The following is a 12374-nucleotide window of genomic DNA, read 5'->3' on the forward strand; positions in this document are numbered from 1 at the left end:
CAATTTCACATTATTTACCAAAAGTAATGTTACGTTTTTATAAATTTCAATGTTTCTGGGGGTCTAACTCTCAGAAAATAGTACACATAATTTCTCACTTTTAGAAAATAAATGAAGTTTTACAGTCATTGCTTTGTTTCTGAGAGTACTTGATTGCTTTCCTTAATAGGCCAAATTTCTGAAGCAACAGATGCCTCCCAAATTACGTACTACCACGTCTTTTATTACCACATAACTATTTTTAGTACATTAATTCTTTTTATTTAATTTCCACAAGTGCAAACAGTGGGATTGTGCACAATTTGTTAAAATAGTTTTCTCAAACAATCATGACACATTCAAGGACTAATGCACTTGGGACCCAGAACAGAACTGAGTCATTAGAAATTTTGTTTGGGAAATATTCTTCCCAATTAACTCTCCAACTTGTATGTTAGAATATAAGTTATATAGATCTTCAGCAACACGCAGATTATGTTGTAGGATTGGGGACAGGGTTTGGAGGAGGGACTGAGCAAAGGAGACAGAGTATAATGAATGCCCTCACAGGAAGGAACAGCTTAATTTTGAGAAGAGAAAGCCATGTGTAACCTTGGCAATACTCACGGGATTCAACAGTGCCTAAGGCTCTACATATTAACACTTTATTGGACGTCTTTCACAGAAACAAAAAAGGGACTTTGCTGATAGCCATCTATATAGCTGATCTGATATGACTATATAGATGGCTATTCACCCAAGCATAGTTTATCTAAAGTAAGACCTAGTGAAGAGAGTGCTACACTGTAGGACAGGGTCAATTTTGCCCCCAAGGGGACATCTGACAATATCTGGAGATATTTGATTGTTATAATACCAGGTGTGTGTGGCAAGGGGGGAGTGGGCGCAACACCACTGGCATCTATTACATAAAGGCCAGAGATGCTTCTAAATATCCTAAAATGCACAGGACACCCCTAACAACAAAGAATAATTTGGTCCAAAAAGTCAGTAATACCAAAGTTGTGAAACCTTTCTGTAGAATTACAAGAGGAGGATTGGGCAGCTTACATTTCAAATTGTAATTTGGAAAAGTTTGCACGAAATACATTTTGATGTTACATACACTCTTACTTTCATAAAAACAATTAGTATATATACACTTATATATGTTCTCCTTACAATAAACTGTATCCCACCTGTTCTCCTTCTCACCTTGTAACCTGAAGATAGATCTGCCTTTGTCTTATCTGCCTGAGGGAAACTCTGGCCTGGACTTCATCATCAAGGAATACTGGAAAGCCTTTCCTGCCTTGATTTTGGTGACATCTAGCTTGCAACCTGATGTTTTTTCTATAGACTGATAGTTTATGTCCTCTCACAGCTGCTCTAAACTTATCACCTAAACATTCTAATAAAGCATATGATTTACATGACACATCAGTTGAGTTCAAAGAAATCTCTTTACATAGATCAGTTCTAACTAGTATTTTATTGATAACAGTTGTATGGCTCTAATTACTCATTAAGGATTGAAATATTAAACAGGAGCAATTAAAAATTAAACATATTCTTACTACCACTTTGGTCTATAAGTAATGCATTCACACAGACAACTGGAAGAGAACTAAGAGCTCATCTAGTCCAACTCCCTCATTTCAAAGATGAAGAAATTGATGCTCAGCTTCTTCAAAGTGACTTTCCCAAGCCAAAAAACTAAGTGTTAGCTGAGCAAGGACTAGAACACTGGGCTCCTGGATTTTAACATAAAACTCTTTAAATTAAACAATATATTTCAAAAGACCCAGAATTGCGAATACATCCACTGAATTTTTATACATAAGAATATAATAATCACATATGAAGTTATGATAAGCTCTAAATGTATTATGCATGCTAATATAGATATACTCAATGTATATATTCTTTAGGCCTTTTTCTCAAGTATGTTACTTGTTATTTCTTAAATTTCTGAAATACATAACATTAGGTTATGCATTAATATATCATTATTAGTAATAATTAATAGTATTAATATCATTAATTAGCTTAATTGATTAATATATCATTAATTATGAATTAATATATCATTAATAAGCTTCACATTAATATAATCTTAGTAAAAAATTCTGAAATACATGACATGAAAATGGATAAAACTACTTGAATCTCCTATGAATATATCTTCATTACATTCAATCAAATTAGAAAAAATAAGAATTACAATATGAATGTGATTTTCTTTGCAGTCTAATAATGGTATATTTTTCTACAATCTTTTACTCTATAATATACCACAAATAACTAATACATTTTCAAGAAATTTACACTAATGAGTACATCAGTTAATAAACAAAATAATAATCTGTCATCTACTTGATAAACATGAAAGCAACTTCCTCATTAAATTGCTATAAACCACTTCAAAACCCAAATAACTACTAATAAAGCCAACCCCATTTTCATCTACTTATTAAAAATATTAGCATTATATGATACTTTCAACTTCTTAGCCTTTTGATATTTATCAGGCAAGATTATGCAGTTAGCTAAAAGAGTACTACTTTCAAATATACAAATATGGATAGAAACTGAATATATCCTTTCTACTATGTATTATTTGGGTAATATCAAGTTTACTTGAAAGATATCCTCCCAAATGGTTCCTGGTTTTAATGACAAACACTATAAATTTACTGCTATATCTTAATACTTTAAAATTCTTAACTATTTCAATATTTGCCAACTTCTGGACTTACCTGGGTTTTGTTTTCGGTAAATGTGTAAGCTGTTTCCAACAATTTGTTATGACATTATGAATCCAACCATCACCTGCAATATTATGACAGTCCAGAAATTAAGATCAGGTCTTTGGGATAAAATTTTAATTTTTTTCCCCAAATTTATCATGCTACATTTATATGACTATCTTTTGTGTGTGTGCCTATTTTACCATAAAAATTCTCAAACATGGACAAAAGTCAAGTGAACATGACAATGAACTTTCACATAACCCAGATTCAACAACTATTAAGGTTTTGCCACATGTGCTCCATTTATGTCTTTTTGTCATTCTTGCTGCTGAATTATTCTAAAGCAAATCCTAGCTCTCTTATCACTTTCCCCATACATAGTTCAGTGAGCATCACTAAAAAAAAAAAAACAACTGGACATTTTGTAAATAGCCACAGTGCTATTATCATTTAACCACAATGCTACAGTCACAGTCAAGAAAACTCCAAATGGTTTTCTGGGATCATCTGATACCCACATGACCATATCTTAAACTGAATCTCTAAGGGAGGAAACTGACTAGACTAGGAGTTAGGACATTTAGTTCTCCATAGTTCAATGACAAAAACCAGCATATAGGCATCTGAAGCACTAGAGCTCATGAAGATATAATTAAGTAAACCCTAGTGTAATGGGTAAATGTTAATTTTTTTCTTCCAGTTTTGTTATTGAGATATAATTGACACAATACTGTATCTATTTAAGATGTATAGATGTTAGTTTTTAAGTTAGATTCCAAATCTCTTTTAATTAAAAAACCCACAAATTAGACAAGCATAAAAATCTATAAAAACTGGCTGTTCCTCCAACCAGCATCTGGAGTTTCTTGGCCAGCAGACTGCCAGATACACAGTTGATGCACAATAAAAATTTTTGTTGGAAAACAAGTAATTGTTTTTACAGCCTATATAAAATTATACAGATGGTCTTAATGGTATATAAAGTATCTTAAGGAAAATGTCTAGCTATAGAAAACTGTGAGTTAAATTACAAAACACTTAATATGTCAAACTAAGTGAATATTCTTGGTCATTTGTCTATCTTGATGCCACAATTTTTACTGCTGAAGAAAAACTGGGATACAAACTCACAGCCGTTGGAATCAGCAGTGTCAGAAGTTAAAAAAACTCTAGCTAAGCACTTTCTTTATACTTCTGGAACAAAAAGAGAAGCAAGTGGCATTCCCACCTTGTCTTTTCAGAGCCTTCTGGGAAAGGCTCTTCTTCTAATCCCTCTTCTAGACTATAGTGTAAGCATCTGGGTCAAAATTAGGAGGACACAAAATCACAGAATACTATAGTTGAAAGGGGCTTTAATTCCCCTAGGTTCAACTACTTCCTTTCCCTACACCAAGGAAACAGGAGAACTTAAGGAGAGGTAAGGGTACAAAAGCAAAGGGGACTTCTAAATTCTTGATGTGACCACATAGTTGGGGATAAAGGTAAACTATAAAATCAGAAAAAGAAAGATACCATAGTATCAAATACAATTAGGTAAAAAGAATAAGATAATAATTGTAGGCTAAACTTCAGCTTACTTAATGGAATATTGTCTGCACTTAGTCCACCAAACAGGAAAAGAGTATCATCAGCTATTGGTGTTAAAGTATGCCATGACCGATGTTTAGGGTTTTCTCCATTAATAGGAATCCTGTGGTGAGGGAAAAAATAGAAAAGTCTAGTCAAAAAAATTTTGACTGTGTTAGTGAAAATAAAAGGTTTTTGATCATCTCAGATCTCGAAAGAAAAAACTGCCCTTCCCAGTTTAAAAAAATTTGATTATACTAATCCCACCTACAATAATATTTTTAAAACATTCTTAAACTCTTAGACAAATTTACGCCATTTCTTTCCTTGTAACATCTATCCCTCTTGGCCATGGAACACAGACTGAAAATTTAAAAAGTCAATTCCTAGTTATTCACAATGCATACTGAGCATCATTCCTACAGAAATGCTGGATCCTATGGAGCTCCTAGGCAAAAGCCTTTCTATGTCCCCTTCTCTGAGTTCCAAAGGGCAGGTTCAAACAGTTGCTGATCAGGGAAAGGAGGGGGTGCAGAAACAAGGGAGGAGCAGTAAAGAAACAAAAGTGCATTCTTGGGGCAGGGTCCTGGTTCCACCTCAAGGGATATATATAATATCTTTGAACTCTTCTGTAGCACTGAAACCCTCACCAAATGGAAGATGTTAACTACTCGATGAAACATTCATCATGGCAGGGAAGGTCACAGTTTGCCCGTCATCATCTGACGTCAGACGATCTCTGGACTGAAGGAATGTGGACCCTGCACAAACCCTGATCCTTATCAGCAGTCCTGTTCCTGGACTGTAAGACTCCTCACAAGCTCCCTCGGGTGGGGACACACAGTTTTGAGGGCATTAGCCCACTGTTGTCCCCTTTGCCTGGCACAGCGATAGAGCTATTCTTTTTTACTTCACCCAAAACTCTATCTTTGAGATTTAATTCAGTGTCAGTGTACAGAGTCCAGATTTGGCTTCCCTGTTGGTAAATCAGTAAAAACTTCTTCAGGTTTTCAATGTAATTATTTTCATGTATATCATTTTTGACTGTTGTTTCACATTTAATTTTGTATTTTCAGCTGACTGTGGGATTTTGTTGTTGTTTTTTACTTTGGTCTTTTTATTATGGAATTTCTTGAAAACACTAGCTACTCTAATTACAAAATAAAAGCATGCAAGCTATTCCAGATCCAGGATAAACCTCTAAAGATTTCAAACAAATCTTGTCATATTCTTAAAAAACATAACCACAAGGACTTCCTGGTGCATGGGACACAGGTTCAAACCTTGGTCAGGGAACTAAGATCCCATAGGCCATGCATTGAGGCCAAAAAAAAAAAAAAACACACGAAAAGACCATAAGTGAAAAAGTTTAACTAATATAGGAGGTGAGAATAACATGGGCCTGTGGTAGAAGATGTAATTTGTTTTTTCCAAAATGGAAATATTTTTACTGTTTTTGTAACTATTAAAAAATATTTGGGTTACAAAATGTTCAACCACAAAATTATTTTTCATAAAGGAGAGTTCTATAATCCTGTTTTCCAGCAATAAGAAATCATAATTTGGTATATATCTTTCCTGACTTTTATGCACACTTAAACATATTTATTAAAAATATACAAATAGGATCACATATTCTGTTCTGTAAATTTTTTTCATTCAATTAATATGTTGCAGAATATTCCATGAAGCATAGTTTCCTTTGGTAATGGAAGCATGGCAGTTCACTGGGCAAATGTACCATGATTTAACAGCCCCCACTTATGGACATGAGGGTTGATGTCATGTTTTTGCTTTTATAAATAATGTTGCCATAAACATCTTTGTTGTGTATGCACACACATATACATATATGTGCACACATATAAACACTTGTCCAATATTTGTCTTGGAAGGAATTTTGGATCAAAGTAGAAATTCCATATTTTAAACACATTGCCAGACCACCTTCCAGAAAATTGTACCAATTTAAACACCCACTAATTGTGTTGTTACAACATAGGATACACTGGTCATTTGTAATTATTCTTCCTGGAAAGTGAAAATTATTATTTTTATTTCAATTTATTTAATAATTTATGAAGTTGAACATTAAAAATAATAATTTATAAATATTCGTATTTCTTCTACGAGTTGTTCATTCATGTTCCTTGTTCACTTTTACTGTATTGTCTTTTTCTTTCCGATTTTCTGAGTTCTTGTGAATCATAGCCCTTTCTGTTAGAATTACTGTAAATATTACTTCTAGTTTGCTTTTTGTTTGCATTTTCCAACTTGCCTCTTAACATTTTATGGTATATATTTCTACACAGAAATATTTAATTCTTAAGTGGTCTTATCAGTCTTTTCATTTATGAATTTTGGGTTTATATCATCTTTAGAAAAGCTTTTTCCACGCCAAGATTTTAAAGATAAATTGTTATATTTCCTTCTAGTACTTCTGTGGTTTCATTTTTTAACAGTATTTGTACTTTGGCATAATATATGGCTCTCATTCTATCTCATTACATGAACAGATGAATTGATAGCTAAATATATTATTCTATTTCTAAATATATATTAGGAGCAATAAAATCTGATTTTGACTCACTTGATTATCTGTTTGTTTCATTATTTCTTAAAGACCCTTAAGAATTTGTAATATAAAACCAGTAATTTCAAAAAAACCCAGTACTTTCACATAATCAATTAACTGTTAGTGTTCTCATGTTTTAGGTAGCCTGATTAAAGAACAAACTCTATATTTATATCTACATATTCCTTGCTTAGGCAAACAATCTGAAGGGTAAGAAAACATCTGTTCAGTTTTACAGACCCAAATTTGGATTATAGCATGCATGTGCAGACACACACAAACACAGAAATACCTATAGGTTAAAACAATACTTAGAATTTCGAACTTACCTTCCAGACCAGGTCCAGGTATCTAAGTTTAGATAGTGCAAATCATTCATCCTAGTTTGCTAAAATAAAAATGCATGAAATTGGTCAGTTGGTGTTTTACATATTTCGTGGACTTAAATTTTGGCTTTAAAATAAAGTCATATTAAAAATAGATCAACTCTATTTTACTTAATATCAGAAGTTTACATATTGGGAAACAATGCTAAGCGTTAATAAGATTATCATAGAGCTACCAAATGAATGTGTCAGGGGAGAAAGGAAAAAATGAGTATAAACTAACAAGATTTAGATAATAAGAAGTAAGGTGTTTCTGATAAATCACTGAAGTGAAGGATTCTCCCCATTAAAATATGATTTATAATCATTTGTGATTACTTAGATATGGTCTGTTCAGGTAATAGGAGATTTTTTAAAGCTACTATTGAATGGTATTTTAATTTCCAGACTATCTGAATGTTCAGCTATTCCACAAAAACAAAGGATAAATTTTTATAGGAAACATCAAACAAGAAAAGACCATTTCCATAAAAAACACTAACCAAAACACGTCCGCCAAAGACATAGCCCTTATTTCCAAGAACTGCACATGTATGCGCGGCTCGTGGCTGTGGTGGAATGCCACCCTGCAAGCAGAGATCAGAAAACAGAGCACTAAGGATTAGAATGGCTCTAAGTTACATTCCTATGCTCAGGATGCAAAATACTTGCTGCTAAGTTACAATTATGTATGCAGCTTAATTAAAAACCCTAATGCAAAAGTCTGTCCAAGGTAGTAAGCAATTATAGACAAATACTACTCTTAAGGAATTAATTCACTCAGATCTTTATTTTTTTTAATGTTTTTCTTAAATACCTGACACTATTTGGCAGCATGAGATTTCACATTAATTTTAGCTCAAAATGTAAAGATTTAAAAATTAAATTTAAAGACATTCTCTTTGTCTCTCTGACACACCCCACCCCTTCTTTCCTCTCTTTTTTCTCTCTCTCTCTCTCACACGCACAGAGTTAATAATATGAATGAGCAGTACACAGAATGGTAATCTCAGAGACTCTAATAAAAAAATTAAATCTGTCCCTGAAGACTCTTGGTGCTTCAAATTCCACAATAAGAACTTTACTTTTGGCTTAAGCCAGTGTTTTCTCTCTTACTAAAACTCTTGACATTAACTGATAATACACCTTTATCCTTTGCTTTGAATAAATATAGCAGATCTTTTCTTCAGAGAAGTTTCAGATTGGTGGGGAAAAAAGTGTAATGAGTAGATGAATGAATAAAATATAAATACTTTTCTGCATAATTTCCACATGTTCATGATGAGTACTTTTCTGTTTGTATTTTTCATTCCAAATTCTGAAGGAACCCAGTATTTTCAACTCATTGGCTACCAAATGTGGGCATACAAAATTTAATCTCTGCATCAAAGATCACAACTTTCTACACTTTTCAGGTTTACTTGAGTAACTGTAAGGTCAACACAGTAAGAAATAATTCTGATATTACCTATATGTGTGTGTGTTAGTTGCTCAGTTATGTCTGATTCTGCGACCACACTGACTATAGCTCACCAGGCTCCAAAGTCCATGGAATTCTCCAAGGCAAGAATACTGGAGTAGGTTGCCATGTCCTTCTCCAGGGGATCTTCCCGACCCAGAGATCAAACCTGGGTCTCCTGCATTGCAGGCAGATTCTTTATCATCTGAGCCACCAGGGAAGCCCCATTACCTATATAAGACTTTTAAATAAATGAGAAGGAACCATTTGTGTTGCGATTCCCAACTCTTCAAGCAAGACAAGTTTTAGTCTCCAGTATCTGATGTGAAATTTTAGAAAAATTCTTCTACTATGTATATGTTCATTATGAAATAAATGTTGACCTTCTCCTTTTTTTATTTATGAAATACATTTAATAGCCAATCAAAGCTTCTGAATAAACTGGGTTCATATGAGTCCAAACAAAAACAAAGTAATGGCATTTGCATTAGCCTATGTGATTGTGTAAACGATGCATAGTGCTTATTAAGTTGTTTGAAATACTCAAAATAACGCAATTCTGTTCTGATAGAGTTAAGAATCCTGTGCAGGAAAACTCTTTCAACCTTCCACTTTATGGATGACATGCTATGTGTGTGTGCTAAGTCGCTTCAGTCATTTCTGACTCTTTGTGATCCTATGGGCTGTAGCCCACCAGGCTCCGCTGTCCATGGAATTCTCCAGGCAAGAATACTGGAGTGGGTTGCCATGCCATGCTCCAGGGGATCTTCTTGACCTAGGGATTGAACCTGGGTCTCTGGCATTGCAGGCAGATTCTTTAAGTATTAAAAATCAATGCATCTCCTCCATTGGCAGGTGGGTTCTTTACCACTAGGGTCACCTGGGAAGCCTATGTCACACTCTATGGCTTATCTAAAAATACACAGCTCTTTCATGACATAATTAGAATGCAAATCCAGTTTCTTCAACTTCAAAACAAGTAACTGTTACACTGTATCAAGCTACCTTGCACTTTGATGCAGATATTTAGGAAAAATGAATTAATTTAAGGAAGTCTCTAGAAAATAAAGAAAACAGATTCTAGCTGCAACCACATCAGAAAAACTTTCAGATAGAATATAAACAATGTAACAGTTCTTTGTTGGAGTACATTTGTTGGAGAAGACTTTTGAGTGTCTCTTGGACTGCAAGGAGATCCAACCAGTCAATCCTAAAGGAAATCAGTCCTAAATATTCATTGGAAGGACTGATGCTGAAGCTGAAACGCCAATACTTTGGCCACCTGATGCAAAGAACAGACTCACTGGAAAAGACTCTGATGCTGGGAAAGACTGAAGGCAGGAGGAGAAGGGGATGACAGAGGATGAGATGATTAGATGGCATCACCAACTTAATGGACATGAGTTCAGCAAGCTCCGGGAGTTGGTGATGGACAAGGAAGTGTGGCGTGGTGCAGTCCATGGGGTCGACATAACTGAGCGACTGAACTGAACTGAACCGAAGAACGTATCTGAAGAAATGATCAGAGAGATCACAGTGAAAATATTTTTAAACAATAACTAAAAGTGTCCCTGTCCCTGGCACAGAAGGATGGGAGGGATACAAACTACAGTAAGGAGAGACAGTCACGGAAAGACCTGAAGTCCCAAAGAACTCCTTAGAAACTACCTCAGCTCACTGATCCCAAGGAGCACATTCTAAAACTATGTGTGCAGTAGCTCCAGATTCTTGCTTATTCTCTAAGGAAGCAAAGGGTTAAGAAGCCTGAAAGAGATCTAGGATGAGTTTTAGTAGATCCAGTATCAATAAAATTTCTCTCCACCTGCTTACTGATATGAAATTATTTTAAGAGAGACAAGATGCTTTTATTTCATTAACACATAAATCTTAACATTCAAATACTGACTTGCAGGAAACTTCCATCAACAAATATGACTGACTGATAGTTGATCAGTTCCAAAATTAGAACAGAAGAACACTGGAAATGTGAAAGCTACTGCTAGGAAAAAGAGGATGCTGAGATGGGTCAAGACTTGTAACACTTTTTATTTTGCATAGAACTTCCCTCACTTCCATTTACACAAGCTGAACTGCAAGGAATTTTAGGCATACATGCGTGTTGTGGTTTATTTATTAAGTTGTGTCCAACTCTTTTGCGACCCCAGGGACTAAAGCCCACCAGGCTCCTTTGTCCACGGGATTTTCCAGGCAAGAATAGTGGAGTGGGTTGCCATTTCCTTCTCCAGGGGATTTTCCCAAACCAGAGATCAAACTTGTCAAACTCCTGCTTTGTCAGTGGATTCTTTACTGCTGAGCCAACAGAGAAGCCCACATGCATGTTAGTGGACAAAAATTTGTTTTTTCCCTAGACTGTAGCAGCATCACCTAGCAACTGTTCTCATAGCATTGCTTGAATGACTCATAACTGTACTTGTTGACAATCCTCCAATCCTCTCAAATCCTCTTTCCTCTCTTTTAAAATCACAGAGAATAGAATTTGAACCAAATTTTTGGTTTTGTTCAAAAATTTGAACAAAAATTTTGTTCAGTATTTTATTCTGCACAGTTCCAATGATCTGACCAATCACAATACCTTGCTCCCCTAGGGACAGGTCTCAGACTCAGGCCTGACCAATCATACCCTTGGCAACGGGGATTGATATAGAGGAGGAACATAGCTAAGTAGAGCCAGGGTGAAGATACAGACATTGAGAAAATACAGCACCAACAGAAAGAACTGCTGGTATAGGCAGGGCCATAGTCCCTCCTAAATGAGCTGGCCAGTCTGCAGCAGACAGAATAAGCTAGCACACAGAGAAGCAGGGAGAAGCCAATAGAAAGATGGAAATACTGTGACAAGGTTGGGTAACCTGCTCCAGTTCCTAAGACCCTGGTCCCTGTAGCCTTTCCACTGTGTGAGCCACTTCAAAATATACCTCCCAGCTATGCAAGAATTCTTTATGGCTTAAAATCATGTGAATTTGTGTTTGCTCACTAGCACATGAAAGAGTACTGAGATTTCATGAGTTTATGAAACATGGGCTTTTCAAAATCATGAACTTTGTTACGAAAGGACTTTTAAAAAGAGCCTTCATTAAATCAGGGCATTACACTTGTGGGTAAAGAATGATGATGGCACCTCTCTAGATTTTTCTAGAAAACCTTAACCTGGAGAAAAATATGTGATAAAAAAACAATAATAGTGACTGCACTCAAGAGAACCCCTTTGTACATGATTACAAACTCAATTACTAACAGCCAATAACTTAGTAAAAGAAATTCACTTTAAAAGTATTAATGAATATAAAAACATAAAGGTAACTTTTCACAATACTTACTTTAATTTCGGGTTGAAGCCAACTCTGTGTCTTTGTGTCAAATATGTGAACATCATTATGCCATCCCCAGAATATCTGCTCTTCCTAAAACATAAATTTTTTAAATATTTTAAAAGTTTTTAACGACTTTTAGATTTGCATGATAGCTTCACTGCATATTTACTGGTGAAATAATAGACATTTTCACAGAAATAGACTCAAGTGTGACCATAGTTATAAACTTAACGCATAGACCAGTGGCTCACTGGTGATCCCCAGGCTACAGCAGCATCGCCTAGCACCTGTTCTTCTCATAGCATTGCTTGCACGACTCATCACTGTACTTGTTAACAATCCTCC

At 35.0% G+C, this 12374-nt stretch overlaps 1 protein-coding gene across 7 annotated transcripts in view; it reads right to left on the reverse strand.

Moving 5' to 3' along the window:
- Positions 1-12374, reverse strand: part of KLHDC1 (kelch domain containing 1) — a 38633-nt gene that overhangs the window by 9808 nt on the left and 16451 nt on the right. For 5 of the 7 annotated variants that reach the window (XR_009695128.1, XM_061157416.1, XM_061157415.1 and 2 more), the window contains 5 exons: positions 12036-12119; positions 7742-7825; positions 7203-7261; positions 4310-4422; positions 2739-2811 (listed from right to left, as the gene is read on the reverse strand). Coding sequence is in view for 6 of the 7 variants with exons in the window: in XM_061157416.1 (XP_061013399.1) it covers positions 2739-2811; positions 4310-4422; positions 7203-7261; positions 7742-7825; positions 12036-12119 (413 nt within the window). In the remaining variant the exon portion in view is untranslated. The remainder of the gene's footprint in view (positions 1-2738; positions 2812-4309; positions 4423-7202; positions 7262-7741; positions 7826-12035; positions 12120-12374) is intronic. The other 2 variants (XM_061157419.1, XM_061157418.1) reach the window with 1 other exon arrangement.

The sequence above is a fragment of the Dama dama genome, chromosome 12 (assembly GCF_033118175.1).
Source record: "Dama dama isolate Ldn47 chromosome 12, ASM3311817v1, whole genome shotgun sequence".
Lineage (NCBI taxonomy): Eukaryota > Metazoa > Chordata > Mammalia > Artiodactyla > Cervidae > Dama > Dama dama.